This window comes from Quercus robur, chromosome 12, assembly GCF_932294415.1.
Source record: "Quercus robur chromosome 12, dhQueRobu3.1, whole genome shotgun sequence".
In the NCBI taxonomy this organism is placed as follows: Eukaryota; Viridiplantae; Streptophyta; class Magnoliopsida; order Fagales; family Fagaceae; genus Quercus; species Quercus robur.
The window spans coordinates 32,813,664-32,826,444 of record NC_065545.1 but is presented as its reverse complement, the minus strand read 5'-3'; the positions used below and the strand labels follow the sequence as shown (position 1 = coordinate 32,826,444).

Here is a 12,781-nt window from a genome sequence, read left to right as displayed (position 1 = left end):
GTGCCCGCGGTTTGCCCATTGCTGCAATGGTTGAGTTCACTTATTTTAAACTTGTTGCATATTTCCACGATCGACATAAACAAATTACTTCTGATCTCTCTCGAGGTAAGGTGTGGAGTGATTATGCAATGGAGATCTATAACAAAAATGAGCAGAAAATTGCAGGACACACTCTGAGGAATTATAATCATGCAGAGGGTATATATCAAGTGGTTACCCCGTATAACGACCATAGAGCTGGAGGGGGAAATCACAGTCATGATGTGCGCATATTTGATAGAACTTGTGGTTGTGGAAAGTGGCAAAACTTGAAGATCCATTGTTCACATGCAATTAAAGTTCTTAAAGGTCTGCATCTCAATGCGCCCAGCTATATTGACCCATGTTACAGTCTGAACAACGCCATTCTCACATATTCACATAATTTTGTGGTGCCAAAGTCAGAGTCATTATGGACAGACGTTCGCGGACCACGGTGGGTACCTGACCCACAATTGTTGCGGGCCAAAGGTCGTCCTACGATGTCAAGAATAAGGAATGAAATGGATGGGGTACGGCGAGAACGGGGAAGCCGGAGGGAAGATCCGGAGTTGAGGGAGATTCAACCGAGACAACGATGTAGAGTGTGTCATCAAGAGGGGCATAACCGCAGATGCTGTCCCAATTCCCATGGGGCTTCGACAAGTGGTAGTGCTATGAACTAGGCAAGTGCCGTTACTGTTTTTATATAATATACTCAGAATGTCATTTGGTTTTTGTTCTTTGCATTTGGAAACTAATAACCGTATTTAATGTTTGTCAGGCAAGCGGAGACTTGATTTTCGTAAGTGACATTGTACGTGGGACTTGTCGTGATCTTCTGTATGGACAAGCTAGGTGATTATGTAGAGTATGTTGTATCAGTATGGACAAGTGTTAGGTGAATATGTATAATATGTTATATCAGTATGGAGCTTCCGCTAGGCGAATATGTAGACTATGTTGTATTAACTTAGTTGTTATTTTGTTTATTGTTGTAAATTACGGATAATTGAACTATTTGCTATCCATTTTACTCGTTACATTAGTTGCGTGATGCAGCTTTTTCCTATAATACGAACAATGATATTACTTTGGCAAGTTCAACCACAAGGCCCTTCTAGTATTGAACTGCCATTGTGTGCTAAGACTTTTTGTCCAACAATAATTTTATTGAATAGTTACTGTTTTAATCTGGTTGTAGAACTTTAATGTATGCTCCGTTCGCCTATCACAGCGTATGTAGTTGTTTGATGTGTTATGGACCCTGGAAAATTTGCTGCAGGGGAGAAAATTAATTCTGGTCCATGCACTTGCGGCAAAAAAAAAAAAAAATCCCAGTGGAACTCGAGTATCTTATACTCGATTTCCATAAATAGAAATCGAGTCTCTAAAACTCGATTTCCATTTATGGAAACCGAGTATAAAATACTCGAGTTCTACTGGGAATTTTTTTTTCTTTTTTTTTTTACCCCAATTTGAGAACTAAAAAATAATTCTGGTGACCTGCGGCCAAAAAAGAAAAAAAATTCCCAGTGGAACTCGAGTATCTTATACTCGGTTTCCATAAATAGAAATCGAGTCTTAGAGACTCGATTTCTATTTATGGAAATCGAGTATAAGATACTCGATTTCTATAAGTAGAAACCGAGTCTTATAAGATACTGGGATTTTTTTTTCAATTTTTTGTTATTACCCCATTTGAGAACCAATTTCAGGTAATTTTTTACTAAACCGCCAACATCGAAGAGTAAAACCTTGTAAATCCAAAAATATAACTGAAATGAACAAAATAAAATTATACAATCTGGTTTTTTTGTTTTCAATTGCCAACATCTAAGTAACCCAACCCTGTAAATCCAAAAAAAAAAGAAAAAAAAGAAAAAGAAAAGAAAATCAACATCTCATGTCTTCACAATCCAACAATACACAAAAAGCACACATTCAGTATAATTTCATATCACATTGTAATGCACAAACTATAAGCAAGAAAATTGAGTGGAATATTAAAAGTTCAAACTTGTTCTTTTAATTTTATTTTGAATATAATTGAAGTTCTAACTCTAATTAGCTCATTTACAACCACTACATGGTAGGATTGATCCCTGAGTGCTATGTCTCATGCTACAACTACACATGCCCAGAAAACTAAGCCACATGTGCTTCTCCACTAAGCACAGATTTTTAATTATCATTCTGGTCGTCTAACCAATAGATTGATAACAGATTGACAGTCATTGTCTACGGACATTCTTGTCAGATACTTGAAGTAAAACACATATTACATAAAAATGTATCACAAAAGAATATTTAACAAAATAAACAGAGATGCCAGTGGTATTTAAAAAACTTCAACAAAGTGTAGGCACCCCCATGTGGCTTTTATATCCATACAAAGAACAGAGCTGTTGGCTGTGTGTGAAGAACAAAGCCACGGATCAATTATATTCAGGGTGGTGGAGTGAAACAAAACATTAACATGGAGACACACTACTTCCATAGCTTCCGCAATGACATGTTTTTCTCGGTCTCCTTCTTCATTACCTTTGCCACTACCATCTCAAAATCTTCTTGTGTTACATCAACCCTCCTCTCCCTCAGAGCAAACATCCCAGATTCTGTGCACACAGCCTGCAGCAAAAAAAAAAACGAAAAAAGGAAGAAGGGATAATATGGAAGTGCACAGAGAAAACACACAATCTTTCACTTCTGAAGACTTTAATAGCCCAGTGCAATAGGTCGTTATGGAATTAACAAGACTATACTTATCATTCTGTCCAAATCCATCGAAAAGAGTTGAGATTGTTTAAATTGAATAAAATACTGGCAATCTTTACAAGAATGAAGCCTATTTTGACATGCTTGCCAAATACTTACAATAAGAGATGAATCTGTTTAAATAGTTGAGGTCACAATAAAGAAAAGTACCAAAAACTAAACAACCCAATCTGCATAATGAAAACACACACGATACCTTTATTTTATTTGATGCTTCAAATCCATCCAGCTGGTTGAGAAGCTCCAGCATAGTCCGCTGCACTTCACTGTCACCATTGCCACTACCAGTTTAAATGCAGAAAGTAAAAGGGTACTCGAGGCAAACCTCCTTTATCTCTTTAATTTGCTGGTCAAGACCGCCAATCATGTCATATGTGGAATCTAGAACCTTTTCAACTTTCATGAGGTTGACCAATGGATCAACTTTGCTTGGCAAGATTAAATGAAGCACATAACTGTCATTACGGAGAGCAACTCTTGTTGATGGAGTTATCTTGGTGATATCGATATTTTTATCAATGTCAACAACATATTTCCGTTCAAGATGAACTTGGGAAACAATATGAAACATTAGATAAAAATGTATTCAAACTGTTTTCAAACCATCTCTTATTAACAAAAAGGCACTCCTAAGGCACTCCTTGTGCATGTAATAGTCTATCCCTTGCTAAAATATCATTACTTTTCAAAAAAATAAATAGTTAAGGCACAGCTGCAAATTTACAATTGAGTGCATTCATATAGGAATATTACTTACCTTAACTAAAACGTTATTCTTCCCCATTACTTTGACAAATAGTGTGTATATATATAACTTTAAATTGGCATCAATGTTAATATAAATGTGCTAATTTCGACTTTCAACATTTAAATGAAGTTAATTTTATTCTTAGAAATTGGTTTTAAAAGTGTATGAACAAAATTGATACAACTAATAGTTGGGGAAATTGATTTGAAAGTCGAGGGACAAAATTGATACTATTAAATGGCTTGAAAAATTTACGATGCTCTAAAAGTATAGGTTTAGGAACTATTTTTAAAAGCATTTGATAAAAAAAAATTAACTAACTTTTTGTCCTTAAAAATGATTTGGTAACAAATAATCTAAGGGCATCTGTTAACAAGACCCAACTAAAACTAAAACTGTGACAAATTTATAAAAACCAAAAAATTGTAGTTTGGCCATTTTATTAAATTTTTTTTTTTTTGGAGGGTGGCCATTTTATTAAAGTTACTAAAAAAATTCACACCTAATGATGACATTGGCTTGATTTTGCCACGGCTGAGTGATTAAATTGATACAAATAGTATTTCTAAAAAAAAAAATATTGATACAATTATACAAATAGTAGTTGAGTGTTAAATTAAATTTAGCCCAAATAGTTTGAAACCAAGTTAGTAATTTAACATTCCATTTATTTTATTTGTTTACAAATCTTTTTTTCTTTTTTTGGGTAAAGAATCTACAAATCTAGTTCAAAGTTTGCATCTGTCGTTGCCAATGGTTGCAAGTTTCAGAACAGCAACAACAACCATCTTTGATGCAACCACTATCACATACAAAATTTTAAGATTCATTCCAAGAAGGTTCGTGGTAGGCACCCCAACTTTCCTTCATCCAATTGATTTTCCTTCCTTTCACTGGCTTCTCATAGCTGCACAATAGAAATACTTATAATACTTAGCAAGAGGAATTGTTCATCAAATTCCTATCAATTTGAAAGTCCTTGTTCAAATGGAAATATGAATAGCTCCAAAAGATCTTACCCATCAAAAAAGTCAAAAGAACTCTTGAATTGATCAGGCAAATTGAGAAGTGAAAAGTCTTCGAAGGAGAATCTTCCCTGGTAAGCTATGTTATGAATGCAGAAAGCAACCTGCCATCATTTGTGAAGCTGTGTTAGATCCTAACAAATAGAAATTCCCAAGTTGACCACAATTCTATAGTATGGAGATCAGCGCAAGGACACCTTACCTTGGCATTTTTATAGAGTCCCCTTGATTTGTACATTGTTTTTAGGTAGCATGGAAGAAGAGCAGTGTGCCAATCATTGGCAATGAAGACAACATCCTCCCCTGCAAGAAGCAGAAAAGAACATCCTTAATGAAGCTATTTATTTTAAGACACTTCAAGTTTAAGAAACAGAAAATGGTTCCAATGTCCACACCATATGGTCCAGAGAAATGTTCACTGCTTTTTAAGTTCAGAACCCTTGGTGCCTCCAAAGCAGCCTGAAATTTATAAAAGGGGAAAAAAGGTGTATTTCAGCTATCTACTCAATGTCTGAAATGTTAATAACTATGAGGTTGATCAGCTGTTAGGCTACAAGTACACACTATAGTGAGATGGGAGACAAAATTTAAATCCTGGATCTTTTCCTGGTTTAAAAATGCCATTCAAATGAACTCAATTGTAGCAATCAATTAATCACTAGTAAATTAATAATTGATCCACCAAGTAAGCTTAAATATGCAATAACTCATAGCATATAAGCTCTATGCCAGTTTGTCACAAGAATACAAACAAAAGGTGTTTTTCATTTAAATTGTGAAAACAAACATTTTCTTTTCACCTATAGCTTAAGAGTTGATAGATAATTCAGAAAAATTTCACATTTCTTGCGTACACTTTGCTTGGCTTCTCAATTAACCCTGTCATGGAAAAATTCTACCATGGAATAATACCATGATCACTTTGCTGCTTAAAATTCAAATTTAATGCTTTCTTCAAATTGTTTCCCTAATCAACTGGCTATAAAGTTTTTTTATTTTTATTTATTAATATTATTAATTTTTTATTATTTGAATTAAGGAAGTGTCTTTTGAGCTAGAGCTCATTGGCCAATTGGCTGAAGATTGGAAATAGTAAATGGAAGTATGAAACTAATGGGAAGATTGAAGAAAGGATAAATTACCTGGCAAAACAAGCTGAATCGCAGCTGGTTATCCTTGTAATCCAGACCAGTCCTAGGGCCATAGATTTTGGACCCAGTTTTTCCCCATACCTTAAATATTAAGAAAGTTATGCATCAGATATACATTCCACAATTTTAACACTATGGCTTAGAACCATGATTTAGTTCTAATAAATGTTTAAACCTTTTCGAGGAACATTGGGTGATCCACAAATACACGATCAACTCCTCGTTTATAGCAGTGGAAGAAGTGAACAGTTTCAATTCTATCCCCAACTTTCATCTGCATAGGAGAAGAAAATCAGGGAAATTGCCAAGGTACAAACTTGGCTGGTGAATTATATCCACAAAAGGAAGATTATCCTAATACATAAGAGTAATAGGAAAAGCACTAGTCTAATATATGTAACACATAAATGCCAGATATATGTCCACTAGGAGATGAGGTTATGTAACACATAAATGCCAGATATATGTCCACTAGGAGAGAATACAAAATCGCATAAGAGCATACAGTTTTAGCTTACCTTCTCACCACCACTCAAAAGAGAAACCTTTCTATCAAGCATATCAGCTTTAAAATTACAACGCCCAAGGAGTCCCTTTATGTCATCACTTCTCCAGTCCTCTACAGCTTCTACTACTGTCTCAAGCACTGTTTTATTCAAATGAAGTGCCTCAACCTAAAATAGATGCGGGTCAGTGTCAGTCAGCACAAGCAAAAAATTAGCAAAACATACAAACTGCCAATTATATAAAAATATATATGAAGTACATGTATATGTTTGTAAAACCATTGGAGCTTAGAATTAAGCATGAAAAAGTAGAAACACCATGATCATTAGATAAATGGGAGATACAACATTGTAGACACTAACACACCTGATTTTGCTCAAAATAGTTTGGCAGGACATTATGCTCCCCAAGCAAAACTTCACCCCCTCTTGGCTTCTCTAAATCCATTATCAATTTCGGCAAAGTGCTCTTTCCACATCCATTTGGGCCAATTATGGCAAGTTTTTCTCCCCTTTCAATTGTAAGATTTGCCTTGTTGAAGAGCACCTGACACACAACTCATCAATTTCATAAAACATAAAAAATCAGAAATAGATAATTCAATGTTTCTAGAACCCTCTTCCTAGTTTGATTAAGTATATCAATTCACCTTATCTCCAAAGCCAAATTCCAAGTTATTAATTGTTACAACAGATCTTCCACTTCTTCCATGCTCAGGGAACCTTATTTTCATTTGTTTCCGTTGAAATGGCTTCTCTACTAATTCCTCTTCTTGAAGTCTCTCCAGCTTCTGTTGTCACCCAAAAGCAATCAGAGAGAGTTAGGAAGGAATTACAGCAGCCAGAAAATAGCATGAATGATCCAGGCTCCTGGAGTAGCTGTAATTCTTCCCTAAGCATTCTCACTGTCAACAACTAAGATAACGTCATTGACCAAATCCTAACCAAAACTCAAGAAAGTAAAAAATATATATCTAGGAACATAAAATAAAATTACTGCAATTGACTAGATGCAATATTTGTGTGTTATGCAATCAACTTTAAATAAATCCATCAATCTTAATGACTAGCCACCCATCCTAATTCCTAAATGAAGAGAATAATAAAAAAAAGAAATGAAAAATAAGTTAGTGTTTAGCATCCCATGACAACCATATCCACCCATTACAATGCCATGACATTTGAGCCAAAACATTGATTAAATGACATCCTGATAACTAAATAGAAGTTGCAGACTCGCCATAAAGTACTTAACTTTCTGATATAGGAATTTTTTTACTCTATGTAAAAAAAAGGGTGTGATAAATTTACAAGTAATATAATTACATTGGGAAATCAAAGTGACTCAAGCAGCGCATGACAACTGTAATACAATGAATAAAGTCGAAAATCATACAAAGTGAAACCCAATAGAGGTAACTTTAATGCTAAAAAACTCTGCACAGTGACACAACAACTTACTGCAAGAGCCTTAGCTGAATCTCCTTCAGTTAAAATCAAGGTACATTTATCAGCCACCCACATAAAAAGCCTACAAAAATTTTGAAGCTACGGCTGTATAAATATAAATTGAGTTTGTTTTTCTGATAAAAATCTCGTTATGCTAATTCAAGGTTTCAATATTTGGGAAACAAGCATACCTTTTTATTCAATTAAGGTTTCAAAACCTTCATTCAGATTAGCTCCAACATTAGTGCAGCTATTTGAACGTGAGAGGTAGGGTCCAAGGAAACTGATGAAAAGGCTGATGAGGTTCTAAAGTCGGATATTCTGGATTGTTGGACTCCAGAAAATCATTACCGATGGTCTAAACCCAACATGTTTAACACTCAGATTCAGTCCATCCGTAGTGATTTTCTGGCGTCCAACAATCCAAAAAATCAAAATACTTTAGAACCTCATCAGCCTTTTCATCAGTTTCCTTGGACCCTACCTCTCACGTTCAAGTAGCTGCACTAATATCCACTGCATGTGATTGAATCCCCACCTACAAAGAGTCATACAGTAGTCTGTGAGATATATACACCTCAGGAGACTCGTAGGACAAGGTCTAGGAACATGCTCCCTTGAAGAACTCCAACAGATAGAAGAACAGTTAGAGAGGAGCGTAAGCAGCATTAGAGCTAGAAAGGTTAATTATAAAATCCCTAACTTGGCTTTCATGATATTTTACTAAATGGTAGTTTAACATGCTTTATCTTGGTCTATACTTTCAGCCTCAGGTTTTCAAGGAACAAATTGAGCAACTAAAGGAAAAGGTAAAGTTTTAAATTGATTGATATGTAGGCCCAACAAGGTGATTTCAAGTTGCGTAGAAAGAAGTTTCCCTGTTTTTTTTTTTTTTTTTGTTGAGTTCCTGGCACTGAAATATTGCAGCACCATAAGCTTTTTCTTAACAGAATTCTTCAGTTGTTGCTGACTAGTATATGTTCTATTTTCTAATTTTTCTTCAGGAAAAAGTCCTAGCAGCTGAAAATGCAAGGCTATGTGAGAAGGTGAACTTTTGCAATTATTATTACTAGTACTAGTATTCTTTTATTACCTTGAGATTCCTAACTTGGTGTGGGCATCCAGCAGGTATAAATACTGCTTCCCCAAGCCTTTGCACAAAGGTCCACGGTTCAACACCTACAAAAGTGAAGTAATTGTGTAAATAATCATGCAAGGGTATCACTAAAATATTATTGCATTTTTATCATACTCACCAAATTCTTCCTTTAGCTTCCTTTTGTGCTCCAAAGTTAAATAAAAGGATTGGTCATGAATTGGGTGGACAACCTAAAAAAGCATTATCTATCAGAGACTGCACATGAGACATGGCTAATCAGAAGCTTAACTTGCTAATAAGTTACCTGTTCAACAGGTGAACAATAGGTGTGCCTAAATTCGTTTGCATGCTTTCTAAGATATGCCTCTAATTGAGGAACATCTTCCCTCCGAAAAATGTCCCATAAAGCACTGCCTGTTTCTTCTGTTTCTTGTTCTGTGGAGAAACCAGGACAAGTAGCCCCTTCTATGTCACTTTTTGACATCTCAATTTTACCATCAAAATCAGATGGATGCTTGCTCATATCTGCAATTTCTAGGACCTCCATGTCCTCACCGTTGCTATGAACAAGTTTTTCAGTTGGACAGCTTAACTCCTCTCGATCTAGACGCTCCTTCCAATCTTGGGCCCTATGCCTTTCTTTTAAGGTTGCAATTGCTGAGCGCTGCTTGTCACTCAACACTACTTCTGCTGTATGTGTCAAAATATTCACCTACATTAATCAACATTGGAAAAAACATGTAACAATGTTGCTTTCATAGTACCAAAAAAAAAAAAAAAAAAAGGAAAAAGGAAAATTTTTTCCACATCCCATTTCTATAAGGAAATTGTATTTTATCACATGTAGCAATTGTAGAGTATAAACAATTATCGAATAACACAATTTGGACCATTAACTTAAAAGAATACAAAATTATTGACTACATGGCCAAAAAGGACACTTGCAAAATGATTATTCACATCTATAATGTTTCTAAGAGCCCAATATTCACATGTTCAGACATTGTTAGGAAGTTTTAAATCAAAATTGACCAATGCTTACAGTCTTCACCAAATACACTGCATTTTTTAATTTTAAGTTACTCTGTTTACACACAGTTACAGCTAAGCAAGCCTTATAACAGAGTTTCTATATATTTTAAAAAAGAATTCTAAATATTAATTTCAATAACCACATTTGAAATTGTTAAAAGGAAAAAAATTAGCAGGAAAAAATATTGATAGTTTTGAAAATATTTGTGCATGCGCAAAAAGCCAACAAAAACTGTTCCTTGACTCCAAAATATAACTAAATTGCACTTTTTATATCCCAAAGTCTATGACAGTTTGAAATGGAAACAAAGAGAAACAATTTCTCCTCATTCAAGAAAAAATCTACAACCTCATATGGTGCGCAATGTCACGTGTTACAAGTCATTTTGTTATAACATACCGCATCTGACATATCACAATGAAGCTTAGTTACAGAGTCCCCTCTTCCAAGCTCCTTTGCGAGCCCATATCCGATATATGTTTTTGGACCCAGGTCTGGTTTCAACACACCAGGAGGCAACTTGACAGCTAAGTTAAGGAGGCCTGACCTAGGATCTGTGTACTCTTGAAATGGCAATGCACGGATAAATTCATCACAATGACGGGGCAAAAAATCCTCGAACTTGTTAGAGGGGGGCCAGTCCTTTAGTTTAAGCATCTCAGGCCAAAAGTTATAGTATGTTCTACCTTCCATATAGCCTTGAAAAAATTCACGGGTCTTAATCTCCACCTGCATATTTTAACAAAATCAACATTGGAAGTACAAAATTGAGCAGGCATAACCTAGTAGGATAATAATATATTTGAGCAAAAAAAATAATGTTTCAATTAAAAGTCCAGAAAATAATGGATTTTGAAAACATAAGAAAGTGGTATAATGGGTGCTTGTGTGATTGGGGTGTGTGTGTGTGTGTGTGTGCGAGAGAGAGAGAGAGAGAGAGAGATGTATGTTAGAACAAAACAAAAGACAAAGAATAAATTCCACACTCAAGAACTATAAAACCAAAAAAATCCTACAATTACTACATGGAAAAAGAAAAGAAGATTATATGATTTAACACATGAAATCAAACAAGTAATACTGACAGACAGTCTTTGGCTGAGAAATATAGAAGTGCAGAAAGGGGAAAGGTAACTAAACCTCACAACCAGCCAGGCAATCAATGGCCTTCATTTCTGACATTTTTGAGCTGATATCCAAATCCACACTTTCACATAACGCACGCCAGATGACCATTGGCTCCCAGCTTAAACCAGCTGTCTGTTCAAGAACATCACGAACAATAACTGGTTCACCTTTAGTCCAACACTGTTGGAAGTGCAAACGCTCTTCTTCTAGAAGACTGTCCCTTGAAGATGGACAGTACAAGTCATTGTCATCACAATCTACTCTAGAAGCTGCTCTTCGGAAAATCTTCATGCTCTTTCGAGTACATTTATGCTTAAAATTTGTAGGTTGAGCTCTAAACATCTCCAATAAATTTCCTGCTTTAATTTCTAAACTTGAAATCCACCCCAGTGGAAGGATACGCCTGAGCTCCAATACACATTCACCACACCCACCAATTTCCTTTGGAGCACAAGTAACACTTCCATCACCATTGGCACTCCATTTGATAAAGGACTTAACATGTTCCTTAGAAGTTTTTAAAAGACATGATTCAGGTAGAGGATCTCCACCATGCATGTAGTCATAGCCCTTGTTGATGTATTGAAACTTCATTTTGCCACGGCTTGTAAGACTTTCCTTTCGAATTTCTTCACAGCAACTGAGACAGAGTTCATAAGAACATGTTGGGCAGCTTCGATGAAGGTCTACAATTGAAGTTGCACAATGATTGCTGCTCCAAGGCCAATAAAAAAAGCATTTAAAACAAACATTGCAATTAGCACCTCATAGAATTATAGAATTTCATAAAGAATAATAGTTTCTTACCAAAAGATACGCTCATCATTATAACAAATGGTTTGTTGTACTTCAATTTTAGAATATGATTTCCCTACCACAAATATTTTCCGTAAGCAATGTCTACAATTCAAACAGAAAACTCAAACCCAAAGCTTAATTATACATACTTTGAATATTAGCCTCAATCTCCATTTCCTTAGTTTGTTCTTCACAAATTTGTTTCAAATACGGAAGCAAAGAACAAATCAAATACTGGAGATGGTGAATCTTTTCATGACTGGGTATGTCCCTCTTTGAAGTCTGAAGGTTAGAAAGGTTAAAAATCTAATCAGAGCAAGCATTTGAAGAAATTTACAGCAGTGAGATAAAAAAATTAAATAAAATCAAAGACAAAACCTTAATCATCCCACTTGAGTGCTAGCACACATTACAGTTGCAGTTTCTACGGCAAAATGGGCAAAGCATCGAAACTTCTTCTTCTTCTAAGTGGGGGTACCTATACACACACAAAGAGCAAGAATGATGAATTAAAACAGGGGGAAAAAAGAACATCTCTAAAGAAAAGTTGAATGTACAAGGAATACCATACCATTGCTTGATACACTGGATGCAATACATTTTCTTCTTACACTTAGTGCAAGGAACAACAACAAACTTTTTCTTCATACACTGATGGCATTTTAAGCGATCTTCTGCATTACCCTGTTTACGACAATAATTATGAATACTATGCAGTGAATGAAGAAAAAAACTAAAAGAACTAATTCCTTCAATGGAATTGGAATATGAAGATACATATAGGTCTACTATGAAAAAGGCATAGAGAAAAGAAGCTACATTCACATTTATTGGACTGCATCTCTCCTTGCTTCCAGTACACACATTACCATTCCTTGACTCATAATTTTTCTCTCTTGCATCATCTGAATTTATTTCAGTCATCACACTATCCAAATTCCTAATTCTTTTCCGTGATCTCGCCTTAACAAGAAACATTGTTTCTTCATCTTCTTCAAACTCGTCGCTAAAACAATCATCTTCGGAATAAAATTATATGTAGATTAAA

General features: G+C 35.2%; 2 protein-coding genes and 2 long non-coding RNA genes across 4 annotated transcripts; 1 reads left to right on the top strand and 3 right to left on the bottom strand.

Moving 5' to 3' along the window:
- Window positions 1–2,199: 2,199 nt before the first annotated feature.
- Window positions 2,200–3,084, bottom strand: LOC126708956 (uncharacterized). Its single transcript, XR_007649295.1, has 2 exons — window positions 2,993–3,084; window positions 2,200–2,649 (listed from the first exon to the last, which is right to left on the bottom strand). It is a non-coding gene; the product is annotated as an uncharacterized LOC126708956 (long non-coding RNA).
- A 1,198-nt stretch (window positions 3,085–4,282) lies between these two features.
- On the bottom strand, window positions 4,283–8,046 carry LOC126708394 (uncharacterized). Its single transcript, XM_050408186.1, has 11 exons — window positions 8,027–8,046; window positions 7,688–7,757; window positions 6,877–7,017; window positions 6,594–6,773; window positions 6,239–6,394; window positions 5,896–5,994; window positions 5,712–5,801; window positions 4,965–5,028; window positions 4,772–4,872; window positions 4,564–4,673; window positions 4,283–4,451 (listed from the first exon to the last, which is right to left on the bottom strand). Exons 1-11 carry the CDS (start codon window positions 8,044–8,046, stop codon window positions 4,364–4,366), a joined length of 1,119 nt encoding a protein of 372 aa, XP_050264143.1. The 3' UTR covers window positions 4,283–4,363.
- Window positions 8,047–8,271: 225 nt separating this feature from the next.
- LOC126708955 (uncharacterized) lies at window positions 8,272–8,764 on the top strand. The gene is made up of 3 exons (XR_007649294.1): window positions 8,272–8,357; window positions 8,443–8,484; window positions 8,680–8,764. It is a non-coding gene; the product is annotated as an uncharacterized LOC126708955 (long non-coding RNA).
- On the bottom strand, window positions 8,736–12,412 carry LOC126708954 (lysine-specific demethylase JMJ29-like). The gene is made up of 9 exons (XM_050408988.1): window positions 12,305–12,412; window positions 12,112–12,211; window positions 11,883–12,015; window positions 11,743–11,806; window positions 10,948–11,647; window positions 10,207–10,536; window positions 9,079–9,486; window positions 8,932–9,004; window positions 8,736–8,854 (listed from the first exon to the last, which is right to left on the bottom strand). Exons 2-9 carry the CDS (start codon window positions 12,118–12,120, stop codon window positions 8,751–8,753), a joined length of 1,821 nt encoding a protein of 606 aa, XP_050264945.1. The 5' UTR covers window positions 12,121–12,211; window positions 12,305–12,412; the 3' UTR covers window positions 8,736–8,750.
- Window positions 12,413–12,781: the final 369 nt, after the last annotated feature.

Bases quoted from the DNA above. Each gene is read 5' to 3' on its own strand.
- LOC126708394 (XM_050408186.1), bottom strand. From the start codon at position 8,046: ATGTTGGGTTTAGACCATCG. The intron at 5,802-5,895 runs GTTTAAACATTT...TTAATATTTAAG, and splicing joins ACCCAATGTTCCTCGAAAAG to GTATGGGGAAAAACTGGGTC. The intron at 4,674-4,771 runs GTAAGGTGTCCT...AAATGATGGCAG, and splicing joins GACTCTATAAAAATGCCAAG to GTTGCTTTCTGCATTCATAA.
- LOC126708954 (XM_050408988.1), bottom strand. The intron at 11,807-11,882 runs GTATGTATAATT...TATTTGTGGTAG, and splicing joins GATTGAGGCTAATATTCAAA to GGAAATCATATTCTAAAATT. The intron at 11,648-11,742 runs GTAAGAAACTAT...GCCTTGGAGCAG, and splicing joins AATGATGAGCGTATCTTTTG to CAATCATTGTGCAACTTCAA.